The sequence below is a fragment of the Gavialis gangeticus genome, unplaced genomic scaffold (genome assembly GCF_001723915.1).
Source record: "Gavialis gangeticus isolate Ggan-Ray unplaced genomic scaffold, GavGan_comp1, whole genome shotgun sequence".
In the NCBI taxonomy this organism is placed as follows: Eukaryota; Metazoa; Chordata; order Crocodylia; family Gavialidae; genus Gavialis; species Gavialis gangeticus.
In genome coordinates, this window is record NW_017729003.1 from 11,750,138 (window position 1) to 11,772,815 (window position 22,678).

The 22,678-nt window shown below is 44.3% G+C and overlaps 1 protein-coding gene across 1 annotated transcript in view; it reads left to right on the forward strand.

Moving 5' to 3' along the window:
* The window catches only part of UNC5B (unc-5 netrin receptor B), a gene marked incomplete at its 5' end in the record, with an annotated part of 170,260 nt that overhangs the window by 108,252 nt on the left and 39,330 nt on the right, over positions 1–22,678 (forward strand). Inside the window, one exon of the mRNA XM_019507729.1 lies at positions 16,881–17,102. Coding sequence (XP_019363274.1) covers positions 16,881–17,102 — 222 coding nt within the window. The remainder of the gene's footprint in view (positions 1–16,880; positions 17,103–22,678) is intronic.

Below are 22,678 nucleotides of genomic sequence, written 5' to 3' on the forward strand. Positions count from 1 at the left end.
ACCCATACAAATAAGGTCAATGGGCAAAGGGGACAAATGAAGAGGTAAGAACTTTTTCACCTCTTGGCCATAAGTGATTGAATAGAGGCAGGTCATTATATGGGAAACTTATTAGGTTGTAGCCACATGCCAGAACAAGTCTTGGTCCTTGCCTTGGTGATTGTTGTGCAGCTCTGAGGTTTCAGGGGTGGGCACAGTAAGGCCGCCTATCCTCAAAGCATCTGACCAATGGTTGCAGTCAGAACTATTGCATAATTATCTCGTACAGGCAGGACCCACATCAAACGGGTTAGTTCAGTGGTGGTTGGTGCGCATGCACTTTTAGATCTTTGCTCACCTCCAAATTAATCTTACTCTGTAGCCCTCTTGTTACAATTCTCTGTTCACGTCCATAGTCATTTTCCATCACTGCTTTTGATAATCCATCATCCACCTGAGGAGATGAAGGCATCCTTGGGCTGCCTTGAGCTGTACTTCATTTCCGCATGTGCGGGGGGTGGGGAGGAAGGAGTGGGGGGAATATGGTCTTCAGTCTATAGCTGTGCCCCATTTCCCCGGGACCATCTTCTGGCACCGCACCATTTTGAGTAGATAATGTTGTTTGCAGTAGCAGTTAGCCAGAAACATTGCACAGTGGAAGTCCCCCTGGCCAGCAGAGATAGGATTTTCTTTGTGAATACAATACAGTGGCTGAATATGGGTGTGTGCTCCAAATTAAGCATATCTCAGTGGATATTTACCACTGCTCTATTTTCCACTTAGACTGGGGGTGGCAGGATGACTGCTTCTCACTATAGATAAGTGTAAAAAAACATATATTTCAATGTATTGTCTATCCTGGGATAGAGAGTCATTAGAGTTGTGTGTAGGGCCATGGCTGGCAAGAGGTGTGGCTGCCTGAGGTCAATATTGAAGTTTGTGGAAAGAGCAGTGCAGAAGAGTTTGCATGTCGCTTGTTAACACTTTGCCTGGATCTGTAACATCTGTTTTTCACTTTTATTAGAACCAAATAAGGAAGTTTCATGAAAGGTAAACCTGTGCAGCAACACATTTCTCAGTCCCCTTTATACCGTATCAAGTCAGTGGCTGGAGCAAAGAGGCCCATTCTACTACCGCCTTGTGGTGGCGTTCCCTTCTGCTCTGGGAGAAACATGGCGGGGCTCTGAATAGAACCATGATGTGGTCACGCTGCCTATATATTTGGGCAGGAGTACAGGGGCAGACACTAGGGTGATGTGGGGTCTGTGACTTACATGCTCATTTTTGCTGTCCCTCACCCAATCGAGCACTCTTGAGAGTTGTAAAGCGAGGTCAGTGAGGCAAAAAGGACTTTGTTTACAGAAGCCAGACAGTCTTTTGTTGCCTCTTAGAAAGAGCCACTAAATTGCCAAATGTAGCAGAAAGTACTGAGCAGTGTCTATTGATATGTGGCACGTACTGAAGCCCTTTATTCCCTCACTCCCTGCCTGCCCCCTCTTTTCTTTCCTTTAATTTTAGCCTTTCTCCTCCCTTTTCCACAATGAAGTCCTGAGGCAGGACCCCCGCACGCCCCCTCCCTCCGGTACACACACTTTTTTTTTTTCAGTGCCGCTTGCTGTGGGGATTGTCCCCTAAACTGAATAGGCTGGTAGCCGGCAAGGGGGGATAGAGGCCTTGACCTGCTGGTATTGGTGAAGTGCAAACACAGTGTAGGGCAAAACAATCAAAACTTTGCAAGGACAGAGGACCTTTGTAGTCCTTAGTCTTGGCTCAATAGTTTGTGTGTGTGTTCTGTCTCTCTTTCAGGAAGGAGGGGAAGAATTAGTTTCTCTTCCTTTTTTTTTTAAAGCCCCATTTCCCCCTCACAAAATAAATAATCCTAAAAAATGAGGGTAGTTAAATCACTACACTGTATTAAAATGCAGAGAAAGGAGACCAGGTGGATCTAGTTTCATGACTCTTGCAAACTGGCTCATAATGGTGCGGTAGCAGGCTGTCTCGTGAGCCAGACACTGTTAAATCCTGTATGCTAAATCCTGATCATGGAAATGATCGTTGTCCTGGTCCTGAAGGAGGACAAGATGAGAGAAAATTTTCCCTTTGACTTGGTTTCACACTTTATTATCTTGCCAGCTCAGATTATTAACCCTGACACACAGTAGTGCCTTATATCAGTGCAGAAACAAGAAGCCATCTTTTGTATGATGCAGTGCTGAATTCAGCCTTTTGATTGATTCTTTAAACTGATTTTTCCTGGTAAAAGATTTGCTGCAATTGAAGTATGGATTTAGTAGGAAATCCTCATTCAAACAAGGAAAGAGAGGGCTTTTTCTTGTCACTGGCCCCAGTTTTGTAACTGCTGCAAGTCAGTGTCATGTTAGGGAATACTACGTGGCTTGACAAACGCATCCTTCAAAACTTCTTCCCCAGAAAAAAATAATTGGGTTCTATAGCATTAAGTGGATTTGTCAAAAATGTGTCTTTTTCCCTACACATCAGAGCATTTTTGGTTATTATAATGATTGACGTCTCTATAAAATTCTTCATCCAGAAAGAACCTAAAGCTCTTGGCAAATGTCGCGCAACATGAATGAAGCAGAATGACTCAAATGCAGCTCCCTCTGAGGCACAGGACCACATCTGCTTGATAGTGCCTAGCTGGTGAGAACAGGGGCAGAAGACCACAGGGAGGGATCAGTCTCTAGTACTGGCATGTCACCCTGATAGAAAGTTACTTTGGGGGGAGGGTCAGAAGGCTCTTTTAGAAGCCTGTAATAGAACTGTGACTCATTAAAAAGACAAAAGCCCCAAACACTGCAAGTGCAGCTACTTCACATTACCCTTGTATCCTAGCAGCAAGTACCAACAAGAGACCCGGTCATCTGCTGCTTTAAAGTGATGACCACTATCATAAACAACTCACTGGGGATTGACTTGGGGACTTCCAGACCTAAAAGGATGGGATGCCCCTCCCTGACCTGAAGAGCCTGCTCTTTTCTGAGCATTGTACCCTAGTTATATTAATTGTAGATCAAACTTGGAGTAGACCTGTGTAATAAGCACTAAACAGTAAGTTATGCTTGCACCCTCTGTGGTTGTATACTGGTGTGTCCCCTTTTTTGAATAGGATAATTGCCCATGTAGGTGGAAGACCAAAGGACATAGGCAGTGTGAGAAAATATTATTTGGGGAGGGCTGGAGGAGCACACAGCAGGGGCACTGGGCAGAGTGCTGCGACAGTGGGATATGGCAGTGGCACTGGAGTAGTGGAGCTGTGCAGAGGTGCGTGCATGTGGGGCGTTGGCCTGACTGCATGCTGAGTGGTGCCAGGTGCTGCAGGACAGCGGTGCCGTGATGCTGCTACTACTGGCAGCCACCATGAAATTAATTTGGGGGGGCTAAGCCCCAACCTTCTTCTGCCTATGGCATAAGGTAGAGTACTGTGGTTTCTAAAGACCAGAATTTTACAAAAGGAATAAAGGGAATGAGACAGTCACCTCTCATTGAAACCTTTGAATATCTCAGCCTGAGACATCAGGCTGGAACCCTGGTGAATGTGTGTGGGAGAGACAGTGATTACAGTCAGTGCAGTGCCCTCAAAAATAATTATTAGTTTGTTGATTCAGGGTGCTTGTCTGAACAGAACTGTAAATTCACAGCATATATGTGTATAAGAATCTCTCATCCTTGTACCTGTGTGTCTGTCTGTGTACCTGTCTTCCATATATAATTGTCTTGCACTCCTTTATTCTAAGGGCTTTTTAGGATAGTCCTTAGCTACACCCCTGCAAGCACAAATGGGCGAGGCAAACAAAAATGAAGCTGAGGGTGTAATCTAGCCTGCATACACATGTGTGTTTTGCGGTAGGGAAGTGGGAATATAGGAGTGAATCATGCCTTTTTTAACACATGGACATTGGTTTCAGATAGAATTTCCAAAAGTATCCAAATGACGTGAGAGCAAAATTCCTTTTGTAAATTGAAGATACTTGTGCTTCTGAATCACTTAGGCATTTGAAAATCCCTCTGTAAATCAGTTTCTTAATAATTTTTCACTAGCTAATAGTATTTAAAAAGGAAAAAGTTTGGGGGGGGGAGGAGCATGAGAAAAACAGAGAGAGAGAGAGAGAGGAGTGTTTTCAAGTTGGAACACTAGCATCCTAGATGCCTAGGTTCAGAAAACAGTATTCTTCAACATGAGTAACCTGGGCCATCTTGTTTACCAATGTTCTTTCTCTCCCTTGTTTCTGTAAATGTTTAGGTCTCAAGTAAATGGTAAAAACTACCATTTACTTGAGACCTACCATGATCACAGGGGGTTGGAAGGGTTAAGGAACGCTATTAGGCTACAGTTTCTTCTCATCTGTAATGCAAAACCTATCTGTATTTTAATCATGGTGGGACAACTATATTGTATCCTATCCCTCAACCGATTTGAAGTGATGTGGACAAGACCATAAAATGTCCTGGTACTTGTTTCTATGGGGAAAATCAATTCACCCTGAGCAGGCACCGAGCCTAAATATTTTATCCTCTCTCTTCTAATGGCTTGGTTTCACTGACGCTACAAGGTACAAGTAGGTTTGCTGGAATCTTGTAGTCTGTGACTGGTAGTCTAATTTCAAGGAGCTGGAAGACTGGAATTGCTGGACCAGACTGAGTGGTGTCAGAGCAGTGTCAGAAATAGCACACAGTGCTTGGATCCTCTAATCGGGCTTTGCTAGTGTTGTTAGCGCATGGCTGCCATGGGCAATATGAATCTGATTGCATTAGGGAGAGGCTTAAACCTTAACCAACATTGTATCTTTTTTTTTAAACAAGGCAGGGTAGCACAGTTTGCCTGACATGCCTGCAGAGAAATGACTGTGCACAAGGGGCTCTTTACGAAAGAAGCTGTCACTTCTGCCTTGTCTCCCTCTGCCAGGGTAGACAGCCGTGTTTAGACTGTGTTTTTGAGTAGGATCATGAAGCTTATCAGGTGTAGGAGGCATACAAGAGATACTGGATCGTCCAGCTCTGTAATTCATTGCCCCGTATGCATGGACCTGGGAGTGCCAGATTCAGCCCTGATATAACACCTTTGACTTTAGTGTACTCACACCAGGGGGGTCTGTTAGCCTGTCTTCACACCAGATATTTCCTCTATGGAGGTGGAAAAGAAGGAATCAGGAATTGTGCCAATCAAGCAGAGAGAGGGAGAGGCTGGATCAGGCACCCATCACCCTTGTCTTCTGCCTTTCTTTCCAGCCACTGTTCAGGATTAAGGGAGTGCCCCCTGTGCTACCTCCAAGCAAATGAAATGGTTCTCTCCCCATCCCCACTCTCCATCTCAGCTTTTCTTGAAACCCCAGCTGTCCAGCATCCAACCAAGCCTTGGTCAGGGTCATACTACAAGGAAATGCAAAAAAACTTCCCTTTGATGCCAGCCACCCGTTTGGTGCTCCAGAGTATCATGTTATATGCCTATATGCCTAGGGTACTATCCATGCGCTACCCAATTCTTGCAGGACCAATGCATGTTATTAGCTCAGCACAAAGTGGAGTCTTTCTTAGTCTACTCACCATCTACTGCCATTCATAGCTTGCCATTCCTTGGCTTCTTGTCCTAGCTTCTCTACCCTCCAGTCTCCTGTAAGTCTTTTCTACTGGAAGGGGCATTGGCAGAAGTGAAGGGAAAAAGCTTTGTGCCCTTTCTCTATCTGTGGTATCTGTAGCTGTTGTGTCTGCAACTGTAAGTGAATCTTGTTCCCTTTTCAAGCAGTTTGCTGCTGCTGTCCTCCTCCCTGCCCTTTTATCAGCTGGCTAACACTTCCTTATTATTTATTGACATGGCTTGAAAAGCTGGTGGGATGATGACTTCCATCTCTATAGAAAATTCTTCGCAGAGGGATTGGTTCTGTAGCAAGAAGAAAGTGCACTACTATAGTGAGCACCTTGCTTTCTCCACCCTACTCAGCTTCTGTTTGATGCTGATTTTTTTTCTTTTTTCTTAAGTTCCCACTCTTAAGAGTTTTCCTTTTTTATACTAAGAGGCAGTGGGATTCTCAGTTCTTTCACTCATGATGAAGCTAATGTAAAAGGAAAGGGGTTGTTTTGTTCATATGCGTTTTCTCCCCTTATAATAAATGGATTTTTTCCTCCCCGAGTGTGTTCACTGAGCAGAGAGAATGCAGGAGATTTCCCATGCAGTGGGTGGCCAGGCCTGGCTGGAATTATCAAGTGTTGGGAGGGGTTATGAAAGGCTGTTTTGATTGCTTATGATAAATGTGCCCAGCATGGTACCCTTCCCTTTTTTCCCCCAGCAGAATGCTCTCCTTCCCGTCATCCCAAGCTCCCATTCTCCCCCTGGCTTCAGCTCATTTAAACACCAATAACCTGTGTAGGAAATGCTCTCTGCCTGTATCTGAGCTCTTTTCTGTAGCTAGGGGTATCTTCTCGTTTTATCTAAACTTATTGGGCCAGACCCACAGCAGCTATACAGTGATGCTTGGCACAAGTGGGGAGTTGGGATGGGAAGGTTGTCTTAAAGTTGAATGTGATTAGAACCACTTTAGCCTTTTGAGAACCTGCTCTGATTTACACTAAGTTGTAAAGAGCACCAGATACAGTAACTTCCAGCAAGCTGTGAGGTAAGCTTTCTGCTTCAGCCACGCTCTTGCCTAGAAAGTACTGTGGGATTTGGATTCAGCAAGGCAATCACGATGTGAGTGTTACCCAGAGTCTGATTTTTTTTTTCTGCTTCTAGTTAGGGTGAATTTCTAAGCCCAGTCCTCAGAGTGCTTGCTTCTTGGTGCTCAATCTTTTGGTCCTGTGGGTCAGGTTAGTGGCATGGGGCCAGTACACAGGCCTGGATCAAGATCAAGCTTCACATGCTAGAAGTGGGCCCTACGCTACCTCTGCCCAGCCTACATGCCTGAATAGGGCTCTGCATGACCATGGCTGTCCCTCCCCACACACACACATTGGCTCCACATGCCAGAATTGGCTCTAGGGCCCCCATGTGCCAGCTCATGCCCTGCGCCAGGCCCACCCACCTTTGTGTGCCAGGGTCAGGACCTGGGGCCCTGCACTGCCCCCTTCTATCTCCTGCCACCTGAGCACTGAAATTGGGCCTGTGCTGCCCCCAATTATTCCCACATGCTGGGACTGGGCTGAGACCCGGCACTGCTGGGCCCCACACATGGGGATCAGGCCTCACACTGCCCTGTGTACCTAATCTAGCACACAGGGCCCATGGGTCCACAAATTTGATATCAGGGGCAGTGGCATTGCTTCCCTACCACCAAATTTTCAAACAGTGGGGAGCCCCACAGACCAAAATACATGGGTGCTGGATCTGGCCCACAGGCCAAGGTGGGGTGTGCTGGGTGGGCCTGAGCACCCCTGGTCTAAATCAAAGTCTTCCAGCAATCACCACCACTGTTGTGAATTCTGAGATCTGGAACCTACACAGCCAAGCCAATGGTGGATGATACCCGTTCTTATATTCCTGTTTTAAAGGTTTGATCCCTGAGTTGTATTCAAAACTGAGCAGAAATCTAAAAGACACTAAAACCCAAACAGATTTTTGGAGAGCCCATGGGAAATACCCACAGGAAGTGGAAGTATCCTCTGCCCATTGGGCTGTGCTGCCCTTGCATAAAAACCTCAAAGGTTATTCAAGGCATGAAGCACAGCTGGGAGAAGGAGGCAGCTCTGAGTCCTAGTTCTCCATGTGACTCTGCCTGGGGCCTGTGCTTGACTTCTTCCTCCTGCCTTTGCTTATTCAGGGTTTCAACAGGCAGACAATTTACAGTGAATTAGGAGGCAGAGACTTTCTGCATGCCAGCTGCTTTGCCACAACTGTCCACGAGCGTCTGCCTGCTCTTACCCTGCAGTATGTTAGCTCTGTTTCATTTACCCTTCATTTGCCACAGGGTAGGTGCAGGCACACACAGACACTTACTACGGAGCAGCTTACATTCATTAAGGTTCTCCCCCACATTAGCTCACTGTAACTTGTTTGCTTGTCTGTACCCTCCAAGTTCCACAGCAGACGCATGTTTTGTGGTACCCAGAGAGTTCCCACACTTTGATACCGAATGCAAAACTAATGAAAGAGTTTACACAAGAATATAAGACTGAAAGGGACCCTGTGAGTCACTGAGTCCAGAGCCTTACCACCAGAAGCAGTCATGGCATAGACATTAAACCTACAAGGGTCTATAAGAACATCTACTCTAGCCTCCCTCCTTACCAGCACTCCACAAGGCAAAAAAAACACCCCCCAACACCTCTATACCCATTTTATGCCACTTAGTGTAGAAGACCAAACCCCTCAAAGACTACAGTGCTCCAGTGCTACAGGAAAAGAGCAGGAGAAACCACAGGTAGTGCCAGTGCCTTGGTCACCTTGGTGATCACGACCTGGGAGGCACTGAAAGAGCTCAAGTTGGGGGAAACAAAAGGATCAGTCAGAACTCCAGAAGGACATCTGAGAACCACAGTCACCCCATCCTGAGTGAAAAATGGCCATATTTTAACTGTGGTCATACAATTCATGGGAACAGCCCAGCCATCAATAATGGGAAAGCAAGCCTCAGCGAATCTGTTATCCACTGAGGCTTGTATCTTGTCTCACATCTTTTGGTTCTGTAATGAAATGTGAGAGAACTGGAAGCCTCCTGTCTGTGTCCAGGCTGCAACAGCCTATTAGATTCATGGCAGTGAAAGGAGGACTGAGGAGGTTAACAGCACATGCTTTCCCTTCCCGGAGCTGCAGGCTGGCTGGGGGTTGAAGAACTCTGCTGCTTGATCGTAATAAAGATTGCTAGCAGTTATTTCTTCTCTTTACCTTTTTCTCCTGCCCCCTTCTCTACCTACTTTAAGTAATAGAGAAATAAAAGGTGCATTACAGGGGCCAGGGAGCTTGGCTTCAGCTGCCACTTTGTGTATTCAGTCTCTTCACTTTTGTCTATGAGCAACAGCTGAAATGGAAAGCAAGGAAGTGTGCATGTGTATGTGCCCACCTGCAATCTTGTCTCATGGCTTTTTGTTTCTCTTCCATTTTCTTAAAGGAAGACAGAAAAGCTCTTTTTTCATTGCAGTTCTATCTCAATGTAAGCAGAGATTGACCTCCCTGAAGTTGTGCCAAGGCCACATGGCTTTGGCTACCTTAGCTAAGGTTAATGGTGGTCCTCAGAGTTGGGTGATCTCTCAGGTGAAGGCTTGTTCTGCTGGGGTTATCACTATGCAGGTTTTGACAGACCCAGCAGGCACTTTAAGAGACTGATGGAATTCTACTGTTTACATTCTTTATATATACAAATTGGCTTTGTAAATGACCCTGGCATTATTTTTGGGAGGGGAAAAATGAACCAAATATATTGTAAAATGAAGTGGGTGGTGGGGGAAGTCAGGGAATTAACACATTTTAAGACTGTAGGAGCTAGTGTAAGGGGTGGTGGGGAGGATGGACTTCTATTACTCTTTCATGTCAATGACATGTGCAAGCTTTCTACAAGCTGTGGGGAAACTAGCTGCTTTCCCTTAAACCCAGCAGCAGCAGGTGGCAGGGGCTGGCCCTGGCTAGCTGTTGGCCTGGCGGGGCCAGTTTCCTCCTCCCTCCGTGCTGTTTAATCATGATTGCTCCTTGGAGCTCAGTGCATGGAGAAGGTCATTATGTGAGACCAGAGTATGGAGGGAACAGGGGGACTTGAGGTAAAATACACTATCATCATCAAAATAAAAAATCACCCTTTCCCCTTGAAAAACAAAGGATGGCCAAACACGTTGGCAATATAGTTCTGAACTGGTGCATGCAGATGGAAAGGGGATGGTGTGGTCTAGTATTTAGAATTAGAGACAAGGATTGAGATGGTTCTGTGGTCTAATCCCAACTAAAGTGCCAATTCACTACATGACCCCTTTGTATCTCTCAGTCAGCTTCCTTCCTTGTCTGCCAGTTAATATAGTTTGACTGCTATGACAAGAAACCTCCCTAAAACTGAATTCTGCAACCAGGTGGAGCTCTTTTTAGGAATATATTGCCTATACTCCAGTACTGTGAAAACATGTTCAGCAGAAAGCAGTGCTGACATGCCCTACAGATCCTATCCCCTAGATGTGAAATGGGACTTGAATATCAGGCACTAGATGAATCTGGTTCATATATGAGGAGCAAGAAAGTGCTTCCTGTACCGTAGTGAGGGTTGCTGTTTGGTCACAGGAAGACATGGGAGTTAGATGTACTAACTTAGGGGAGTGTTTTTGCTACTGAGCCCCAAGCAGGAGCCTGATGAGCTGTCTTTGCTCCCCTTCTAGGCCCTTACAGAGCTTCAGGGAAGAGAGAGAGAGTAGAAACATCTCCAACAGAAGTAGCACAAACCGTTTCCACAAATAATCAAGAATGAGTCACAAATCTGTTGGTTTTTTTTTTTTTATCTGTGTTTGCCATGAGTCATCGGTAATTTTTTTTTCCTCCAAAATCCTCTCCGATGACCCAAATCTTCAATTATAGTCAACAAAGAAGCAAAGCATTTGCTGGGGAAGGGAAATGTCTTGATTTCAATTTGGTTAACAATGGGCCCCCTCACCCATGCCAGAATGATTTGCAAGGTGTTCTGTACAGAAGTCGGCCTGCTGCCTATGTTATGCTCAAATTATGAGGAAAAGGCAAGCACAGAGCAGTGCTGCATAAGGGTATGGAAACATTTGTGTTTGGGATGTTGCTTTAGCGTATGATGTTGTGATGCAGCATGATCCTGTCATGATGCAACATCACAGCCCAAAGATGAAAGCTCTTTGAGTGGTGACTTTTGATAGTGTGTTTATTCACCTCCCCGTTTGCTGTGTGAGCTGGATTTGTGGGTCCTGGGGCAGATTCATATAAATTGGGACCCTTCCATGAATTTTAGGTAGGAGTTGGTCTTATGTGTAAGCTGATGATGAAAGAACCTTGTAAACTAGGAGACAACTGTCCCTGTCTTTCTGCAAGTGCCCTCCTCAGCAGAGGTTTGTGCATGTGCAATTTCTAAACTGCTGTGCTGTTCGCCCCTGACCTGGGGTTTTAAATCTTACTTTAAAAAATAAAATTAAAAAAACAACTGGCACATACACTGCAGCGAGAAACTTAATCGGTAGCTTCAGGCCTGCATTACAACTCTGGCCAGGGATAATATATCTTTAAGTACTTGTAATCTTCTGAAATTCCCCTCAGCCATGCCTGGGAGAGGACTGGAGATTACCAGGGGCAGGGGAGGGAAGTGAGTGGGGGGGGGAACTCTGCCAGACGCACTTCAAGAGACTAATGGATTTCAAATGTTTACATTCTTTATATACAAACCTGCTTTATAAATGATCCTGGCATTATAGTTGTAAAACAAAGTCATAAAAACAGCCTGCAGCTCAGGCAAAGAACATAAACAGCCCTTTCCACAGGCAGACGAAAGAGAAGCAGAGCACGCACCAATCAATATTTATGTGTGTATCTGTGTTTTTGCAGCATGGAAGGGAGGTGGAGCATGTTACTGATCTAGGCTATGAGCCCCTGTGGTGGGAAGGTGGGGTGGAGGGGCTGATTTTTATGCTAGGTGGATACTGGGTCTCAGGAACAGGAAGTGCCATCTGTAGAGCCAGTTGGGTGCTGTGCGGGCTTCACTTACAAAGCTGTCACAATGGACCTCACCTCTGAACTTCAGTCCAAATTACCTGCTACTAGCTGTTCCAGTGTCCAGTCCGCACTATCAGTGCACCTCATTCCTAACTTGAGATATACCCCTTAGTCCAGTCCAAGGTTTCTCATGGGCTGTGCCTACTAGTGAGGATGAACTGTGCCAAAACTTACACTACTTTGAGATATCAGTAAAGACTTGATTGAGGACACTATATTCATTTCACCTGTGATCCTTTCCTTTATTAGGACTTCTGCTTATGCCTATGTGAGTGAACAGCCAGTACATCGATTCACGATTTCTGGAATAGTAAAGTTACTAGAAAAGCCTGGAGACCTGGTTTCTATTCTTCCCCCTATCAATGAGCTATTTGCATTGCGACACTGGCCAACTGATGTGCCACGTGACATTTTGCCTGCCTCTATAAAGGGAAAAGCAGAATAGTAGCACTGCAGAGGTGCAAAGGCTGCATTAGGAAGTTTGAGGTTGCAGTATGAAAAATGCTAGAGGAATGATTTTTCTTTAAAGGAAAGGCTTAACCACTAATGCTAAGTTAGCTTCATTGGCTGTATTTGTTACCCACTCAGCTCTACTCAGTCAGTCCTGTTTGCCAAAAATATCTAGGATGGTGGCATCAGAGGGCTTGTATTACTACTCTAAGTTACTTGCTGAACACGGTATCAAGCAGCAGCTTAAAAAAGGTGAGATCCTCTGTGTTTCAGGGTCTCAGCGTGTGTGAAACAGGACTCAGTATAAGGTAAAAAGTAATACTAAGGCAGCCATTGAACTGCTGTTTCAGAATTATGAGGAGGAAAAAGAACTTGAGATAATGGCTGCATGCATAGGGCCAGGAGAGCCTCACTTCAACTCACTACCGGCTTGGTCATAAAAGCCCCTTCAGTGCTTTGCCAGTACATTTGTGCTTATGTTTGCATGTTTCATCCTGCTTATTGTTTCTGGCTTAAACAAGCAGAGGATGGCCAGTGCTTAGATGCAAGACCTCAAAGAACTGTATCGCTACTACAAGTGGTGTTTGACTTTTGAGCAGAGAGGCAATGTTCCTCCTGCTGAAACAAGACTGGCTCAGTATCACAGCCTGGCTGCCCTGCAGTGGTGTGAGTTAGCAGTTGTCTGACTGATGCAGTAGGAAAGAGTCTTCCATGTGGCTCTTCTCCATCCCCCTGTACTAGTTGTTCTTAACACCATGCAGGGCAGAAACCATGTTTGTGGTGCTTATTAGTTGTTTCTGTGCCCCACTGTTCAGCTGAAACTTTGTTGTGCCTGGCAGTTGTAAGTCATCAAGGGTTTGGAGCTCTTAGCAAAGGACCGTGGTCTGCAATATCATGCTGCAGTGGTTAAATCATGCATTACATTAATAGCGTCACATATGGTATTAATGTGGTCAGTAGTTTTGATTACATTCCTGCAGCTGACCCTGATTCTTCTCTCAGGCATGTTTCCCTGAGTGCTGATACATTGCCCAAATCCCCTTGCTCCTGATCCCTTTAACTTATGAGGGAGCCCCTTGCTTCTGTCTCTCTGTCTAAGTGCAAACAGTTGAAAAGCCTGAGGCTGAATTGATTCAATTTTTGCAGGTTAGTCTGAATTGCATAGATTGATCTGATAAGTAAGTGAATAGACGTGCACTTTTGATTCGGGAAATGCAGCCACATGCCTGCAGTGGCTCAGGCCAGAAGCTGGGGGGGTGCTAGAGCAGATAGCTTGGGCCAAGGGTAGCCTGCCTACCCTTCAAGGGAGAGTTTGTAAGGGAGGTGCAAAGCATCCTGGGATGCAGGGGGACTGAGCTAACTTGAATCTGGAGGGGATCTGGGACAGAAGTTCAATAAACCAATTTAATCTAAGTCAGTTACATCTGATACTACAGCCATTCAGGTTTATCTTAAATCGGTTTCAGCCATTTTGAAAACGGTTTATATGCACTGAACTCCTGTTGTGTTACAGATTTGAACTGGTTTCTGATCACATATACCAGTTTGTGTAATTTCTGTCCCTAGTCTCTCAGGGCTGGCTATTCTCTTGGGGACCTTGATGCACTTGCTACTAATACCTGTATTTATGAGACAAGATATAAAGCTGCCAGAATATATGGTCCTCTGTCCTCACACTGGTGCTTTCTTAACTGGTAGGACTTAGGAGACAGGACATGTATTTATGAAATCCTGCAGTTCTGGAGAACTTTAAATTTTAGCCACATGTTTTGATCTTCATAAAAAAGTATCCTCCTTCTCTTCCCCGCACCAGCTTGTTCCGTCTCTCCTTCCACTGTGATGGTTTGAGGCACCAGCCAGCAGCCTGGCACTTGAGCTGAGCAGCAGATTGCAACTACACACCAGGAGGGCATTGTATGCCCTAATTACCCCATGTCCCAGTGCAATTGGTAGGGTGCTGAGAAAATTACAGACCTGCAAATGAAATCAGGGAGGAAATGGCCAGCAGCAGTAGCAGAGAGGAGAAGAGTCAGGGAGAGAGAGAGAGAAATTAGCCTGAAGTTTAATTCATTGTTTCCAAAAGAGCAGTTAATGGATTATGACAAATGTCCTACTGCTGTCCCTTAGTGCTGTGTTAAATGGAAATGGAAAGTCAATTTTCCTAAATGGATTTTAAATGATTGACCTCGCATGTTTTTTCACTCGTTTATGTTTGCTTGGGAGGCAGCTTGGTCATCGGGCTTTCTTGGACCACTTCATCTCTTGTTTCCTTGTTATTTCCCATATAGTTTTCAGTGCTCTGGGATACCCCTTTTTTATTACCCTTGCTTTCTACCAGAGGTGAGGAAGGAGGGGATTTGCTTCACTGTGGACAGATCTAGTGATGTTTTCACCAGCCTGGTGATATTAAATACTGTCCTTAACACACCAGTGCCCAAAGACAAGACTTGCAGTTTAAGTAAATTAGCACATGGCCTTCATGTACAAAGAAAAGCCTAAAAATGTGGCCCACTGTTAGTTGTGTAACATTGTGGCCCAATGTTAGTTGAAGGCCTAGGATTTAAAAAGCTAAGTAGAAGAAACCCCAGTTTTGTTTTCATAAATAATCATGATAATTTTGAGAACCTGACTCATGATCTTTGAACAGATGAGGCTCATGATTCAATTAATGTAAGTGTTGGGTCCAGGAAAGTTCTGGAGTGACAGCAGTGGTTAGAGCCACACACTTCCATCGTGCAACCTGGCTTCTGCATCTGAGACCTGAGTGCTGCAGTTTTCAGATTACATCTACGTGTAGGTATCCACTAAGATCAATACTATTAAACTTTGCATACTGCTTAAAGTTGTGATCGAACCTGCACATCTGACTTCTGGTCTCTAGAGACAAGACTAATAGAAGAGACAAGACACATATACACTAACACACGAATACAAGGCACACTAATACAAGAGACAAGGCACACTAATATAAGAGACGAGACTAATTGCTTCTCAGCCTATTGAAGGCTCAGCTCAAGTGTAGTCCTTTCGTCAAGTGTTCTAGGATCTGTTTGTCTTTGTATGCCTGTTTTCTAAACAAAATGGCATGGCTGGAATAGAAGCAGTCATGCTGATGTTACCAAGAGATCATGAATATCCAAAATTTATTGAGGTCAAATCTATTATCAGTTCAACAGTGTTGGCTGTAGAAAAAATAAGAAATTAGTTCTTTAGATTATGTTTATAGCTGTTCCAAAACCTCTTTTCTTCATTTGTGTGCTAGTGTGAACATTGTGTGGAGGGTATGCTCTTTTGAGAGAGAGAATCAAATCAAAAGCATAGAGAAATGTGCCTGTTTGCAAAAACTGTGGGAGAGTTGGCTGGCACTGGGACCAGTGGAATCCAAAAACCAGCTCTGTCTAAAAACTAAAGAGAAATCTATGTGATTTATGTCGCGGTCGTGGTCAGCTTTCCCAATGCGAGCCCTGCTGGCGTTTTGTTTGGATCATACTGATGCATTCCTTTAGCCTGTGGTATCAGAGGCTCTGGAGCAGTGCCAACTCTCTGCTTTCACTCTCAGAGAAGAAAACCTATAAAGAGCTGACATGGAGGAGAAGTCCGGGTAGAAGATGAGACAAGCAGCCTCCTACTCATTTCAGCTTTTAGGTGTAGCGTGCAGTATTTTTAAATCCCTATCATCCTCTTCCATGATTTCTAGATCTGTCTCTCAAGTATGTCCCTTCAGTGCAGCCTCAGGTGCCTTGCACGTCTTGACATTGTATTCACATTACTATTTGTGGAAATGGCGTGGTAGCTCTGACATGAAGTTCCTGCCACAAGTCCTGGGTGCATCATATTTTCTATAGCTGTTTGTACTGCAGCAAGTACCTTCACCTGGCAAGACCCATAGAACTGTCATACCTGTGGAGTACAAGGGGTCCAGTACCAGTATAAACACTTTTCTATTTCATAAGCAGAATGACTGGACATAAGCAGAGACATGATGGAACCATAGGTGCAATAGCTCACAGGAACCACCGTGGTCCCAGTTATGACAGAGTGGTAGAGTGTTGTTGGTCATAAGTGCCTTTACAACTATTATAACCTAACAAAAATGGTCCTCATGTGTTTCTAAGTATTTGCTTTTCTTCTTTGAGAACCCTCCCACTACCCCGTCCCTGTCACAGCCAAGGGATAGTGCCCTTTCTCCTGTAATAGTCTTCCCTCACTGGATAAGGTACAACATATGCAGCTCCTCCTGAGTCTATGAATACCCTGTATCAGTCAGACCATGTCACTGTAGTGACATCCTCTAAAGCCTGACCTGTAGGGCCCTCTGTCCTGAACAGTCCAGGAGTGAGGTACCAAAATGGGTCTTTCTGCAATGTCTTAAGGGTCCTGGGCTGGCTCTGTTCAGTTATATTTCCACCATTTGAATGTGGCACACTGAAAGTTATGAAAAGAGCTCTCCCTGTAGGCTCCTTAGCAACAGATAAACCAGTCATTTTTCTGCTCCTTCCATCGCTGGTGAAGGCATCTGAGAAAGAAGGAAGGTGAAGGCAGCCATTCTGCCCTCTATGCCTGGGATATTTGAGCGATAAACAGGGGAAGGATTAAATCAAGAAGAAAGTAATTATTTTCAGGCTTTTAAGAAGGTTTTTCAAACTATGTGAAGTGAAAGTAACACTAGTAGAGGAGTTGGCAGTGATGTGTTAAACAAAGAGCTAAATGGTTTTGACTTGTGCTATGCAGCTTGCAGAGGTATTTTCAGAGCACACTAAGTGGAGTAACTCTTTTCCCTCTTCTCTCACTTTCTTTGCAGGAATTGAGTATGGCGATGTGCTTCCAGATTCTTTCCCATCAGCCCCTGCAGAGACCCTCCCCCACTTCCTGCTGGAGCCACAGGATGCGTACATTGTCAAGAACAAGCCTGTGGAGCTTATCTGTAGAGCCAACCCTGCCACCCAAATCTATTTCAAGTGCAATGGCGAGTGGGTCAACCAGAATGACCATATCACAAAGGAGAGCCTGGATGAGGTCACTGGTGAGAAACCACTGCACACCCATTCTGGCCCAGTTACCTTTTTCCTTCCCCTCTCTTCATTTCTTTCTGTCTTTATAAAGGCTGTGCTGTCTGTAGCACAGTGGCATTTAAAACACATTTTTTAGGCATGATTGCAATGGAGGAATAATGATACACTTCTAGATATCACTTTCAGTGGTGATCTCACAGGATGGTTCCCCTTCAAGTGTCTTAGGTGCCTGGAGCGCATTCACTTAATGGCATGATGATGTTTGTTCTCTGATCCCAACAGTCGCACCTCCTCTTATGTCAGATGCCTGGCATGACACATGATTTTAAGATACAGGATCAGATCCCAATCATGCCATTACTACTTCCCAGTGCAGGGGTAGCCTGAGATCCCCCTGCACCAGTAAATAGAAAGCTAGGTGCCTGGTGAACCACTGTGGTCCTGGGGCTGGGCTGGACAATCAGTTGAGGGCCAGTTGGAGATTTGAGCACAGTGCCAAAGGTGACACCAACAGTCAGCTGTTTGCAGGTTCCAGTCCTGGGCCTGTACCACAGCCCTGCTATGCAGCTCAGGCTGCGTGCTGGGGACCCTTTCACACATTCAATTAAAGAGCAATGGAAAGCTGCTTCAAAATTATAACATATATTTTGTGGGAAAAAATAGTGGCTTATTTCCCATTTGATTGCACCATTAGTTGCCTGACCAAGTCGCTAGGCCACTATTTAAGAAGCGATTAATTGATTAATCACATCTTAAGTGTAACATCTACCAGAGGCCTCTGGAAACCTTTTCCTGGGCCATTACAGTTGCATATTTCTGAAATTCAGGAGAGGACCTATTACCTCATAAGAAATGAACAAGGTATAAGACTCAAAGCACGAGAAGCAGTTAAAAGCTTTTATGCTAGCTTGCATCTGTAGTAATTAGTAGTGAGGTGGCAAATGAACTGAGCCCTTAGTGATGCCAATATAGGCTCTAATAACTCAGGATGCAATTGTCCTGGAGAGAGACTATGATTGTTCTGACTATTTACTAGTTTGTGTTTTGTTGGCTGCCTGGAGGGAGGCCTTATCTGTACAGATTGCCCTTTCGTCTGCTGAAAAGCATGGGCTGGACTGGCACAGAGAAAGTAAGTCTGGGAGCAGGTGGTCAAGGCAGTAGTGTTCTTTAGAACAAAGTCATCAAATTGAGTTATTGTGATGCTGTGTTGTGATGTCACTTTTCCATCTTTGGGCCCCTGTGTCAGTGTTAATGCTGCATCCTTATGTCACGGCACACCATCAAGTAGTAGCAACCTAACAATGCATATCTGGTCACAATGCAGCTCACTGTATCATCCAATCAAGAAATGGAGTTGACCTGCACAGTTGTCTAACTCATCTCTTGGCCAACATAGTTGTCCCTGTTTTGTACTCATAGCTGTTCCATCTAGCCCTCCCTTGATTCCAGTTCTGTGCGCCCCATTTCAGGAGGGATGTGGACAACATTGAAAGGGTCCAGAGGAGGACCACCCGTATGATCCGGGGACTACAGGGCAGACCCTACATTGAAAGACTGCGGGACCTAAACCTGTTCAGCCTTCACAAGAGAAGGCTGAGGGGGGACCTGGTGACTGTCTATAAACTCACTAGGGGGGACCAGAAGAGTTTAGGGGAGACACTGTTTCCCCTAGCGCCCCCTGGCATGACAAGGAACAATGGACACATTATTAGAGAGTAGATTTAGATTAGACATCCGCAAGAACTACTTCACAGTTAGGACGGCTAGGAGCTGGAACCAACCTCCTAGGGAAGTGGTGCTGGCTCCTACCCCGGGGATCTTTAAGAAGAGGCTTGATGCCTACCTGGCTGGACTCATTTGAGTCCAGTCTTTTCTCCCGCCCAGGCAGGGGGTCGGACTTGAAGATCTACGAGGTCCTTTCTGACCCTACTTCTATGATTCTATGATTCCTATTATTTTTTACTTTCCTTTTGTATCAAATTAAGCATCTGTTCTTCTTGGCTGTCTCTCCCATCCAACTGCTTGGAGATTGATAAAGTTTCACTTTGTTAATCCTTGCTTATTCAAGCTATATGCATGTCACTTTTGTTTAATCTTCCTCAAAATAAATGTCTCCAAACCACTGATCATTTTTGTTGCTCTTGACTATATCTAGTATATCCTGAGATAGGACTGTACATGATTGAATGTGTTGTTGGAGGGAATATTCATGTAAGAACCAAAGACTAAAGGACTGTGACCTCCATTCTGTATAACATGATGTCTGTATACTCCACCCAAAATTGCATTGATCTTTTGTGCTGCCATATCTTCTTTCTAGCTAACAGCTAATTTGCACTCCGCTATCATCTGAAAGTCCCTTTCAATATTTACTTCTTCCTAATTTTTCTTCCTTCCATCGTACATCTATGTTTGAGATTATTTTTCCGCAGGTGTATTAGCTGGTATTTTTCCAATTCATTTTTATCATTTCCTGCCCATGTTTCCAATCTTACTAGGTCATTTTCTATGATTTCTTTGTCTTTGCTGCTATTTACAGCCCTGCTCAATTTTCCATCCTCCGTGAATTTTAATAGAATTGTTGCTCCTTCAAGATCATTGATGAAGATATTAAATAAGGGTGGACCTATCAAATCCCCTTGCTGTACCCCACCAAAAAGCAATTCATCAGCAAGTCAAAAACAATTGCTTCTTGGAACAGGTAGTTCTAAACCACACACAACAGAGACATTCTCAGCTTAGTCCTATGCAACAAACAAGCCTATTCTAATTGAGTCAGTTAATAGCAGTAACCACAATATAATTATGGTCAGTACCTTTGCAGGAGAAATCAAACTAGCATAGCTGTTGTAGATGAAAATTATTCCTCTCCAAGGTACCAATGTCAACAAAACAGTGGATAAAATTGGACTTTCATAAAGTAACTCACAAGAAGCTGTTAAGAAACTAAGCAGTTGTGGAGTGAAAGAAATAAAATACTGTAGTGCAGATCAGAATGTAGCTAAGAGGAAGAAAAATGAGAGTTGGACTACATGCTCAATTGTTAACGCGGCAAAAGTTAACAATGGAGAAAGCACTGGGAACAGTTCTGGTCAAATACATTCAGAAGACTTTTGGGCAAAATTTTCAGAGGCATGTAAGGGAAACTGGGATGCAATTTCCATCTGATGTCATTGGCTTCATGGAGCAGAGTAGAGAGGCAGGGTGCTACTGCAAGAGATGGCATCAGATGCCAAGTTAACCCTTTCCTGGCCCTGCAACTGCTTCAGTTTTACATGGCAGAAAACAATTCAAAGCCCTGAATTTGGTGGTGGCTGCAGGGCCAGGGAATAGTGGCTCTTAGCAGTGATACCTCCTCTTTCAGCAGCATCCTGTCCCCACTCTGTTCCACAGAGTGCTCTGCTCCCTTTACTGAACACCCACATGCATCACATGTGCTACGGGTTGGCCACCCCTGGTCTAGGGAAAACCCTGAAAAACTTTCGAAGAAGCTAACAAAGCTAGGTGAATGGGCATCACAATGGCTGATGAAAGTCAGTGGTGTCTAAAATAAGGTGATGCTCATCAAAAGCTACCCACAATTACTCAGGCCTGTTTCAGAGCTCTAAATTAACTGGAGTCATACAGGGAGAGAAGACGTGAGGTCAGGGCAGACAGCTTGATAAAAAGCTGTGTTCAGTGTTTCTTGGCAACCAAAAATGCAAAAAGTCCACATGGGGAATAGGACAGAAAATAATACTGAGACTTTTATATTGTCCTTGTATAAACCAATAATATGTCCTTACCTGGACCACTTTTATTAACCCTCTCTCAAAAAGATAAAGCAGAAATTGGCAATGAAAGTGATTAGGGGCAGACAAAGATTTCCATTTGAGAAAAGATTGAAAAGTTTGGGGCTGTTTTATTCAGAGAGAAGATGAATCAGAGGGTAGAGAGTACAAAATAAATGGCACAGAGTAGGTAGATCATGTGCTTCTCATTATACAACAACGAGAGGACATTTAATGAAATTGAAAGGCAGCATATTTCAAACTGCAAAAGGAAATACTTTTCTTGTACAATGCATAATCAACCTGTAGGACTCATTCCTACAACGTATCATAAAGGCCAAGAGCTTAGTCAGATTCACAAAAGGATTAGATGTTTAATGGATAATGAGAACATTCACAGATAGGATTTAAAATGGGTATGAGGGGATATAAACTCTCTCATGCATCAGAGCATATGTCAACCACTAGCAGCCTGGATTAAGGGAAAACTTACCTTAGGGTTGTAATATTCTGTAATTATCCATTACAGGGTTTCTTGCCTCTTCCTCTGAAAATCTGGTATTGGCTATTGATTAGCTGGGACCACTAGTTAGATTTTAATCAGATGATTCACTTGAGGTTCTATACCATTTCTGTCACTGATTTTGTAATTGTCCGGAAGCAGAAAACCAATCAGGTTCCTCATGTTAAATCTGTTCTTTCTAAAACCACCAGTACGATGGAGTCATTATCACCTGAAGTCATGATTGAAAGATGGAATATATATATTAAAAAGCTACTCATTACAGAAGGCATGGGTTGGATGCAGAAATTACAGGGTGTGATTCCAGAGCTTCTGTTACCACTCTTACTTCTGTCCTTAAAATATATGAATTGTGTTCATTGTTCATGACCCTGCTAGGCTTTGATGAGGGGGGTGGGGGTCCCTCTTTTTTTTTCCTTACCAGTACTCTACTATAAGCAGAGTAGCTGTCAGGCTCACTCTTCTTGCTTCTCAGATGATCATCAGTACATTGTCTTTTCTCCAATCAGTATTTCTCAAGATTTCCACAAATTTTTAAAATCACATATCAGTGATATCTATGGACCACCTGATTCATATACGTTTGTATTTTCCAACTATTCATTTACCTATTTGTTGAAAACTGCCCAATTGTTTTACTGTGTTTTCTTGTTGAAGACAGATTATAAAAGCCTGTGGTATCCTCAGCCATTTTGAAATCGTTCATTTAATCCTTGGCTTAATTTATTAAGCAATCTGTTTTCCCCCAATCAGATTTATAAAATCTTATCTCATCTCACCTACGGTCATAGTTTCATAGTTAGTAGGGTCAGAAGGGACCTGAGCAGATCATCAAGTTGGACCCCCTGCCATGGGCAGGAAAGGGTACTGGGGTCAAACGACCCCAGCAAGGTGATTATCAAGCCTTGTCTTAAAGACCCCCAAGGTAGGAGCCAGCACCACTTCTCTTGAAAGCTGGTTCCAGATCCTAGCTGCCCTAACCGTGAAATAGCGCCTCCTGATATCTAGCCTAAATTTACCCTCTGCCAGCTTGTGACTGCTATTCCTGGTCACTCCTGGCAGTGCTCGGGGGAACAGGGACTCCCCCAATGCCTGCTGATCCCCCTGACTAGTTTGTAACAGGCCACTAAATCCCCCCCCTCAGCCTTCCTCTTTTGGAGGCTGAACAGGTTCAAGTCCCGTAGCCTCTCCTCATGGGGCCTGCCCTGCTGTCCCCTGATCATGTGAGTGGCCCTCCTCTGGACCCTCTGTTTCCATTCTGCTTATACAAAATAGGATGATATTTCTTCCCTTC